Source organism: Ruditapes philippinarum, unplaced genomic scaffold, assembly GCF_026571515.1.
Source record: "Ruditapes philippinarum isolate M1 unplaced genomic scaffold, ASM2657151v2 ctg5075_1_1_1_1, whole genome shotgun sequence".
In the NCBI taxonomy this organism is placed as follows: Eukaryota; Metazoa; Mollusca; class Bivalvia; order Venerida; family Veneridae; genus Ruditapes; species Ruditapes philippinarum.
The window spans coordinates 51,281-62,773 of record NW_026858111.1 but is presented as its reverse complement, the minus strand read 5'-3'; the positions used below and the strand labels follow the sequence as shown (position 1 = coordinate 62,773).

The following is an 11,493-nucleotide window of genomic DNA, read 5'->3' as shown; positions in this document are numbered from 1 at the left end:
TTTGGGGTTTTTCAAGTCAAAGGACTAGTTTGAAAACTATTTGGTGATTCTGTCAGCGTCATTCAACATATATATATATTTACGCTTCAAACCAAAAATATATAGAATTTATACAAAAATTCATGCTTGGACTTTCAAAAATGTCATTTTAGCATGATTTAAGTTCATATATCATTTTGATATTTTTTTATCATTAATTTGCCTGAGTATCCCTTTAAGCTATAAATCATTGAATCAACCTTTCTGACAAATTTTTAGGATATTTGAATAAAATTCACTAGACTATCTAAGCCTCAAGATCCCAATGTGTTGTCCTATAAGTCTATGTAAAACAAATGAGCCCCAGGATGGGCTAACCTTGGCACCAGGGACACAATTTATACAACTTAAGTAGATAGACCCACCAGGCAATGCTTAATACCAAATATCTAAGATCTGGGTCCTAAAGTTTCTGACAAGACTTTTGAATTTTCTAATACATAAGTTTTTATGAAAGAAAGTGACCCCTAGGGCGGGACTATCTTTGACTCCTTTGGAAAGATCTTACATAACATTATAAGAGTCCATTTTGTTGTTCTACATATAAAACACTAGGCCATAGGCCTCCAAGTTTTAAAGAAGAATATTCAAATGTGTTTACATTAGTCTATGTGATATGGTTCATTCAGACAAGTCATAAAAAAATCAAGGACTTTTCAAGAACTATTCAAGGACCTTTCTCTCTGACTTTCTCAGGGACTACAGCCCACAATATACCCATATAACCGAGGTATATCCAGTGAAAAATATACAAGGTATGTTCCTTAATCTCAAGTAGAATTATCATTCTGATACTTGCCACTTAATTATGATTTATTGTAAGATTTTCAATTTATTATATCAATGAAAAGCTTGTAATCTTAGATTTATTCTTCATCTTATTGTTTGACACAAAAACATTTAATTTTACTGCTAAACCTATGACTTATCAGGCCATTTTACATATGATGTATAGAGAGAGTTACGCAGTTGCCTGTTACCTTTACTCGAAACACAGCTGATAAGAATAGCATGTCTTCTGCTATTTCAGATTCTGTTTATTGGTTTATTCAAACTCTATGTCATTGTCAATGAATGGAAATTTGTCTACCCAATTTGGGTGAAAAATGGAACTTTTCATTCACTTGTGATCACTCTTGTTGTTTACCTTCACCCCTTAACAGGTGCATAAGATTTACATAACATGAATATTTCCAGCATATATAAAAGCCAGTATCTGATCCTTATCTTAATTATAACTTTTCTAGTTACAGTTGTTGCTAAGCTTTTGTTCTTGCTTTTATTTTTTTTGTGCAATTTTAGTAATAATTCAGTTTGTTCTGTACTCTTTGAAGAGAAATTTGTATATAGCTGAACAAAATTTAACCATGTTACCAAATATCTAAGCTCTAAGCATAATTGTTTCTAGCAATATATTTTTACAATTAACCAATACAACTCCATGTAAAACTTGACCTGTCCTCCAGTGTTTGCCATTTTTTTGACACACGGGCATTAAAAACCCTTGAAAAGAGCACTGGAAATGCTACAAATCAGTAACAGGAGCTGTAGACCTTCTGGTTTCAAACAAGAAGCTTGTTAAAATTTGTATTTCAACATCCCTTTAGTAGAGGTCTGACCAACAAATATCAGTGCAAAGTAGAATAAAATTTAGCCAAGGGATATACAGAAGTCCCATGAACAATGATGCATTTAAGGAGCAAGAAAGATCATCATAAGCACTTTGTGCTTAGGTGAGCTATAAAATTATTGATAAAGTTTGTTTACCTCAACATTATGGTTGAAGTTGCCCTCATTCTTCAGTTTCTGTAACTCTGCTTTTCTTTCTTTGCTTCTCAGTTCCATTTTACTGATTTTTCTCACCCTTGTTTCTGCTGCATGGACAGCAAATATGTGCTTTGATATCTTTGACTTGTACAAGTTCTTACAATAGTAGCAATACGCTTTTTTGGAATAGTTCCTCTTGCCATCAATTGATTGGTAATGTTCAACATTAACTGAAAATTATATTTAAGAAAGATCTGATTGATGCCCTGACAGCAACTGCTTCCTAATGCTTGGGTCTTATTAGGTCTCTACCCCCTCCTCCTACCACCACCACTACCAAATCAGCATTTTTTTTATTTGAAGTAATCCTTTGGTAGGATTTACATTGAATACAATTGCCTTTAATCAATAAGGGCAACATTGTCGCAATATAAGCCCATCACTGAAGCTTTTGAAGGAGATCTGGGCATTCTGGCTATGCATAGCAATTACCTCTTGAGTGTGACCTTGAATTAATCATGCATGGAGCCATGGTGGTGTGCATTTCTACAAAGTCTTATAAAAATTCTTCCATACATGTAGGAGATATGCTCCAAACCAAATCTAGATTTTTCATCATCTTTAGTGACTTTGATTTTGCATTTGATTCATGTCCGTAGTCAGGATAATGAACATGTGTGCAAAAATTCCTCAATTAAGGATGACTAAAATTAATGGTTCCTATACATTTTCATATTTTTATCTAAACTTTGACCCCCATGTGTGACCTTGACATTAACAGCAGGGACCTGATTTATGTGCATGATACTCTGCCTCACAATGGTGAACATTTGTGCCAAGTTTTATTACAATTCTTCTTTGCAAAAAAGAAGATTTGCCCCTGACGACTTCTATGTATGACCTTCACCTTAGAGTCCTAGTTCATTTGCACAACACAGCTTCTCATAGAGGTGAATATTTCTTTGAAGTTTTATTAAAATCCCACTTTGTGTGTAGGAGATATGCCCCAGACAATTTTTTTTAGATATTTTGTTACCTTCAGTGACCTTGACCTTGCAATTAATGACCTAATTTTCAAGTATCACAGACGTAAAAGCAGCACAATATGCCAAGGCTCGAAATTTTGTCTAAGTCAGAATGTTATATTCTTAAGTAAGTGGCATTGCTTTTTAACTTAACACAAGTTGAAGTCCCAATGTACTGAAGTTTTTATGACAGTCCCTTTAACTCCGACTTAACAAAGTTCTATTGTAAATTGCACCACATAAATTGACATTTAAACTTATTGGAAAACATACACCAATTATATTTATAGCCATAATCTTAAAATGGAAGGACATTTACTCCTCTAAAATCACACAATTAAAGGTCATATTGAAAGAACATTTTCAAATTAACAAATTCTTTAATTTTACAGAGCTTCAAAAGCTGGACAAAACAATACGAATATTTTTGAAATGGCATAAGAAATGACAAAGATATGAATGCTTTGGATTTGAAAAATTGATGTTCATCTATAAAGTCACAGGTGAACTAATTAATTTGCATAACTCATTTAAAGACCTTACAAATGAATTTTAAACAATTTTATCAAATGTTTTATTAGATTTCATAGATTAATTTTATAATACCACTTCTTTGTAAATGCAACCTTTTCTTCAAACCTTCTATATGACCTCTAAGATAAATCTAGCAATATCATCATCTAGGCCTTTTCATTAAGCAATGCCAAAATGAGCTCATACACACAATATATCTCTTGTTCTTTTAAAGATGTACTAGGCTCATCTTTGAGAGAAATATTTTTGTTGCAGAAATTGTTTGAAATCTATGAAATTCATACTGAATATGTCTAATTTGAATAACAGAACACACAAAAAGTGTATTGAAAGCTGCATTCTGTACAACGGGTCAAGTAAATTGAATCATTTCTTAAAAAAACTGCCAGTCTTTTTAACCACACTATGTATTCATACTGTATTTACCTACAGCGTGTAGAGTTCAAAACATAACATATGTAGTCTGTGTGTACTCAAAACATGTTTATTTTACATCAACAAAGAGACGGTGTAGCAATAATCACTAATTTCAAATATCAAATATGAACCTAGTATATCTTTAAGAAAAAATCATTTTTATCATAGAGTAAAACATAACATTTTTTATGTCTAAAATATTCAATTACCATTTTTAAAACTAGACTTCTTCCATGTCTTCAAATGATGTTCATCAATAGAATTCTTGCTTGTAGCATCACTGAAATAGACAAGTAACCAAGTTTGAGCCTTGTTGCTGATAAATATGTAAATCTTAGGTAATGCAAACAATATGCCCCACTAGACATGTATGTGGCTATTACTTTGTATCAGCGACACCCAAATTGCTCATGCAGGACCATTAACTTGGACAAAAACATTTAAGCATAACACCACCAAACTCTGCACAATCTGACATGGTGACAAACATTTTTTTGAAGTTTCACTGAAATATTCTCACAGGTTTGTACTAGGTGGAGTGAGGACAAGAATAATTGACAGAACAGGATATCAGATCACCATATACACTTCCCTTTGAGCATAAAAAAAGAAATGATGAAAGTGTTTTCTTATGGTGCTTAACTCACCTACATGTGAGCACAGCGATTTCCAAGACAGGACAACAAGATAACAAAAACAAGAGCTGTCACAGGAGACATTAGCCATTTTTAGCCATTTTAGTCACACAAGGCTTAAAACAAGATTGCATTTGAGAACAAGAGCTGTCACAGGAGACAGCCAAGCTCGACTAATAAAATACTCGACGCAGTAAGGAGGACAAAACTATGAAAGAAAAATCAATTATGTATAATATTGTATTAAGTTATAGTAAAAAAATAACATTTGTTAACATAAATTCCAAGATCAAGGGGAATAATTCTAGAAATAGTCATGCTAGAGTTATGGACCTTGTCACACACCATTTGTGTTATGATAAGAAATATATATTTGAAGTTTGAAGTAAATACCTTAAAAAGTAAATAAGTTATAATATTTCTTAAAAAAATCCTAAGTTCAAAGAGAGATAAATCTGTAAATATTGATTCAAGAGTTATGAACATTGTCACATAAAATGTAATTGATGATAAGAAATAAGTATTTGAAGTTTGAGGTAGATACCTTTAAAACTAAAAAAGTTATAGTCAAAAATAACATTTTTCTAGTAAAAAAATCTAAGTTGATGGGGAGATAATTCTTGCAATATTGGTGCTAGAGTTATGAACCTTGTCACATAAGATATGGATGATGATAAGGTACATATATTTGAAGAATGAAGTTGATCCCTTTAGAAATAAATAAGTTACAGTAAAAAAAATGTTTTTTAAGGAAAATTCTAAGTTCAAAGGGAGATAAATCTGAAAATATTGGTGCTAGAGTTATGAACCTTGTCACATAAGATGGGGATGATGATAAGGTACATATATTTGAAGTATGAGGGTGATCCCTTAAGAAATAAAGAAGTTACAGTAAAAAATAGTATTTTTTAAGAAAAATTCTAAGTTCAAGGGGAGATGAATCTGAAAATATTGGTGCTAGAGTTATGAACCTTGTCACATAAGATGGGGATGATGATATGGTACATATCTTTGAAGTATGAGGGTGATCCTTTAAGAAATAAATAAGTTACAGTAAAAAAATAGTACTTTTTAAGGAAAATTCTAAGTTCAAGGGGAGATAAATCTGAAAATATTGGTGCTAGAGTTATGAACCTTGTCACATAAGATGTGGTTGATGATAAGGAACATATATTTGAAGTTTGATGTTGATACCTTAAGAAATGACAAAGTTATAGTGAAAAATATTTTACTGCACCAAAACTTTAATCTGAAATATGGACGCGGACGCCGGGGCGAGTAGGACAGCTCTCCATATACTTCGTATAGTCGAGCTAACAATATATATTATCTATGCTTCAGAACAGCATGTTTTAAGAGACTTATAAAGTTCTATATGTAATGTGTTTTTTTCCACATCTCTGACCATTTGCACAGTCAGCTGAGTATAGTACTTACATCTCCCCAGATGTGGATGGCCCCAACACTGATAAGGACTTCTGTTTCCTCGGTGGTTCATCATACCCTGTATCTTCACCAGCAGTAACTCTCTGAGAGGTATTCCAAGATCTCTTGTTTGTGTGTATTTCAGGAATAATAACAGATGCATCATCATCTTCACTTTCATCAGTTTCTGTAAAATACAATACAAATACAGGTTGTATTGTAAAACAACATACATGTATCATTGTATTCTCCATAAATTCTAGCCTAAAATTTCATATATATAAAATATAGGTATAAAAGATAAAAGTCTGAATTCACAGAAAATCTTACAATGACTTGCATATACTAGCTTTTGTTCACTTCAAGTAATAGCTTTACACATTTATGGGGCGCATACATGTACACTTTGCGTTATATATATATATATATATATACTCCATATTTAATAATATATACCCCATATTTAAATATAGAGCTCACAAGATAGGTTTCAAATGATAGACAGCTAGCAGATCCAATATAAGTTGTAAAAGACCCTTAAAAAAAGAAAATAAATTCGCAAATGTTTTCTTGGACAGCAAAAATGAATATGGAATTTGATGTTCCAATATTTGTTTTTTAATACTCAAATATATACATTTGTTTTTATACATATGTTCGATATAAACATGTTTGATAAAAAAAACTTAATGTACAAATGAAAATTCTAAACAACTACCAATTTTAAAAGTTTAGAGATATATCCTATGTGATACCATTTTCCACATTTGATTCACTGTAGATCAAGAATATGTTAAATATTCACACCGCTACTAGATTAGAATTTCGACAGATTAGAATTTTTCGAAATCCTTTCAAAGAGAAAATGATTTTTTCAGGTCACTTTCCAGCCCCTTCATTGGTATTATTCATCATTTGCATATAAATTTATATCATCCTGAAAACGGGTCACAAAATTAAAGAATTTTGCATTTATTGCTATTTTAATTAAATTTAAAAAACAAATTCTATAATTTTTGTCTATCATCATTGAGTCAAACAAATCCAATAAATCAAAAATAAATCCATCATCTAACTAATAGCCCAGCAGTCATTTTCACAAAAAAACTTACAACAAATTTTCATCGTAAGTGGAATCTTACAATAAATCTTCTTTTCACAAAATGTCTTAAGAAAATCTTAAGTGTAAAATCTGTCGTAACTTTATGATAGGTGTTCCCCATTCGTAAGTGTAATTTTTTATCTCTTTAGAGTAAATATCATGTATATTTTATATAAACATAATAAAAACAAAATAAACATGGAAGAACAAATATTTTATAAGCAAATAGTATGTTATTAATAGCACAAATTAAGTAAAAAATATTTTTCCAACATTAACATTTGTGAAGTCATGACTTGATGACGTCATGGTGGAGAGGGTTTTGAAAAGTTAATTGACACATGTTTTACACTTCCAAATTTACAGGTTGATGCGCAAGTTTCAATATGGCTCAATATTTGCAATTATTTTGTAAATAATGGAGATTTGTTTGTTTTGGGTTTTACCTCACATCAACACAGTATAGGTCATATGGCGACATTCCAGCTTTACCTGAGTAGAACCACCGACATTCCTTAAGCTAGCTGTATAGCTTCCTCATTAAATAATGGAGATGAAATAGAATTGATACACAAATTTTGAAAATAAACTTATTTAATCATTTAAAAAAACGTATTTAAAAAAGTACATTATCTGGAGCTCTGTTGAAAAGATTTTGTTATTTGAATTTTATTATTTGTCTTTTTAAAGGGGCAACATTCGCTGCCGCAGCAGAGAGTATTTGTGGGTAAGACTAATCAGTGATGTAAAACTGTCTGTTATAAACCATGAGCTAAAAATAGAATGCAGTGTTAACCTGCAGAGAGAATGTAAACAGCTGATTTTACACAGGAGAGGTTTAATGGATGTTTTATATAACTCACAGATTAATCAGATTAATTAAAAGACATTATCAAGCCATCTTGTCCAGATATTATTTTTGAAGTCAGTTGTTTTTCATCAAGTCAGACAACTATGTCCAAATCCAAAGGATGTGCCTTACATGGGACATTTCTTTTAAGAAAAACTGCTAAAAATGATCTTGACAGGAATTTAAAATATTTTTAAACTATTAATATATAAAATTTTTATACAAATGATAAACATTTGTGAAATGTAATTTTTTCTACAAGATATTTACAACAAAATATAGTGTAAATGAAATATACCTGGAAGTTACTTTTACTGTTTTCATGAAGTTTAAACCATTTAAATACAAGTTGAATCAGTACTTTGAAATTAAAAAAAATCATAGATTAATGGATTATTGTAAATTTGATGGATATAAATACTTTTTGATAAAGTAAGATCAGTAAAAGTTATTGTTTTTTCTTATCATGTATTCAGCATTAGAATGTGTCGTCTGCTACAAATCTCTCTCACTGAAATAAACACTGCCACGTGCATCTGTTTACTACTGAAGGTTCATGACCTGTAATGATCAGTTGGCTCCTCCCATGGAAATTCAAATTTCAAATTTGACAGCCAGTATTTATTTTTCCAGAAACACACTTAACAAAGTTTTATTTTGAATAATTTTGGTCAATCTATATCAAGAATATCTATGCCTACATACATGCCAAGTGTTGTTTAAATGCATTTGGTAATTAATCTTAAATCTTTGAAAAAGGGTCCCTGAAGTGAAGCATGCATAAAATTAATAAGAAACCTGCCCTAGTGCCATCTGCTGGCTTTTATAGTCCAGTTGGGCCTTTAATGTTAAAATCGGATATTCATTTGACCATTAATTTTAGTGTTTTTTTTTAAATCAAATTCCAATTTATATTGACTCAAATTTAGCATATTCATACAGTTCCTCAAACATTCATTAAGGCTCACCAAGAACAGTGATACAAGTTTATAACAAAATTTTGGGACTTAGAATATTGCTTCGTTATATCCAATATTCCTGGGATTCATACAACAAATTTTGTTATAATGTTTGGATATAACAATTTTGTTATGGTCATTAATGCAACTTGTTCAATATCTATGTCATATTAAAAGATATAGATCATTCACATTATATCAAACTACAAAATGCATGTTAATAAGTTAAATCATTGTTTATGATATTCTATCAACAAACACAATAATAAAAAACTTGATCATAATTTAATCTGTAAACATTTTGCCAATCTATTCAAAAAATTATATTTAAACACTTTCTCCATTTCATTAAGAATTCGCAATTAAGTCTCTTAGTGACAGCTTACAGAAACCTCTATTCATTTCTTCACTTTCACTAGATATCACAAAATAAACTGTATTAGCCTGACAACACTCCAAAATCATCGAAATCACATCAGTATATATGGGACTGCTTTGACTTATTCTTAACAAACAGATAGTTTTAACACCTTTTTTTTTTACAAGTATAAAAATTTTCTTTACAGGCAAATGTGTGATAACAAATATAGCAATATTTTAAATGTATAACCGGTTACGGTAATAAACTGCCATCAGCAATTACCTATAATCAGTTTTAAATACTGTGAAAAATAAATTCACTAAATACGTGCAGATTTGCATTAAAATATGCATCACAGGACTTTCACAATCCTTTGTGATATCAGTTTTTTCGCTGTATCCAAATTTGTTATAAGCATGTCAAAAGACATATAAATAAAGAAGGGTAAAAGGTAAGGAAACATATTTTAGTTTGTTATAACCATTTTTTTCGTTATAAGCATGTTCGTTATAAGTGAGCTCCAATGTTTTGTTTGTTTGTTTCATTTTACGCCTTTTCCCAACAGTATTTCAGTCATATAGGCGGGTAGTTTCCTAACCATCGTTCCTGGAGAGTTACACCAGTACTAGACTACATTCCTCCGCGCTAAACTACCAAAGCATCTCCTGGGGGAGCTCCAATGAAAAACAAGCAATTATCATAGTATTGCAAGCAATCGATAAGTCCCCTACTGGTTAGAACCCCAGCAACATTCTGATGGGCCATTGGCCATTTAATTATACCATTGAATGAATGAATGAATGAATGGCATGAATGAACTTAAATCTTTTGAGTTCTAACTTTATCTATATCACTGTAATGTGTTAAGTTTCCCTGCCTAGTAAGGAAATTATGTTTATACAACCTTGTCATATTATTACGATGTGGGATTTTAAAGTAAATCCTATAAGGAATGAAGAAGTTGGAGTAAAAAATACTAATTTCTTGAAAAAAATCTAAGTTCAAGGGGGACATAATTCTGGAAATAGACTTGCTAGAGTATTTAACCTTCTCAAAAATGTTGAGTGATAATAAGAAACATATATATGAAGTTTGAAGTAGATACATTAGGAAATAAAGAAGTTATTTAAAAAAGACAACATTTTTTTTCCATAAAAATTCTAAGTTCAAGGGAGGTAATACTGATAATTTTTGTGCTAGAGTTGTAAACCTTGTCACATATGATGTGGTTGATGAGCAGAAACTTATGCTTAAAGTTGAAGTACACACCTTAAGAAATAAAGAACTTATACATATTATAGTGAAAAAGCTGAAAAATTTAAATCAGAAATCTTGAAATTCAGGCTATTTGTTGCCATAGCAACCAGAATTTTCAACATAGGAAGAAAAGAAAAAGATGTGCATAATATTCAGACTGCCATCTATCCATATTTCAAGTTTCATAAAAATATTTTCAGTACTTTTTGAGTTATCACTGGATCCAGTTTATGTGTTAAATTTGCCATATTTTCAGACTATTTGTTGCCATAGCTACCAGAATTTTCAACATAGGAACAAAAGAAAAAGTTGTGCATAATCTCCATACTGCCATCTATCTATATATCAAGTTTCATAAAAATATTTTCAGTACTTTTTGCGTTATCGCGGGATCCAGTTTTGTGGACGGACGGACTGACAGACAGACGGACGGAGGGTAAACCTAAAGTCCCCTTCGGTTAAACGGACTTCAAACCACAAATGAACACTTCATGTTTAAGTGAGCTTATAAACAGCATTTAAATTATGGTAGCCAATCTTTATGTCTTAGAAATAGGCATACCCTCTCCTGACTGTCCTGATGGCACATAGCTTGAACCAGAAGACAGTACAATACTTTCATCATCTGATGGTGGGTCAACAAGATCATGTCCAAATTTATTTTCAGGAGTTTTCCAAGACGGATCAACCACAGCAACTTGCCTTTCTGAAATATTCAAGTATAATTTAACAACTCTGGGACACACAAGATTATTATACTGGCAAAATATACATTTAACACATACACTTTAGTTAGGGTCAAAACCCTTTCACATAATCACATGTGCTTTTGTTTCTTTATAAAACCCATATTACAGGATTCCCAATTTTTCTCCAGAAAAATTCAAGGACTCTTAAATGGTATACCACAAATTTTAAAAAGCAAATTAGATTGTTGCATATTTGTTACCAATAATAAATGAAATCACAAGTAACTGTTTTACCTGCTGATTTCTAAACACTAGGTCTAATTTTCTCATATGATTTATAAAAAATAAATGACAAATGCAACATTCCTGTGATTTTTAAAACACAAACAGGTTATAAAGGTCATAAAATCTGGTAGGAAACCTTTAAGTCACA

General features: G+C 31.1%; 1 protein-coding gene across 4 annotated transcripts in view; it reads right to left on the bottom strand.

Annotated features, from left to right (window-relative positions):
- Nucleotides 1-11,493, bottom strand: part of LOC132752133 (uncharacterized) — a 64,598-nt gene that overhangs the window by 10,587 nt on the left and 42,518 nt on the right. For 3 of the 4 annotated variants that reach the window (XM_060742417.1, XM_060742416.1, XM_060742418.1), the window contains exons 11-14: nucleotides 10,934-11,077; nucleotides 5,855-6,029; nucleotides 3,992-4,062; nucleotides 1,769-2,036 (exon numbers count right to left, since the gene is read on the bottom strand). In XM_060742417.1, the coding sequence (XP_060598400.1) occupies nucleotides 1,786-2,036; nucleotides 3,992-4,062; nucleotides 5,855-6,029; nucleotides 10,934-11,077 (641 nt within the window). In that variant the 3' untranslated portion in view covers nucleotides 1,769-1,785. Of the gene's footprint in view, nucleotides 1-1,768; nucleotides 2,037-3,991; nucleotides 4,063-5,854; nucleotides 6,030-10,933; nucleotides 11,078-11,493 lie in introns of those variants that run through there. The other variant, XM_060742419.1, reaches the window with a different exon arrangement.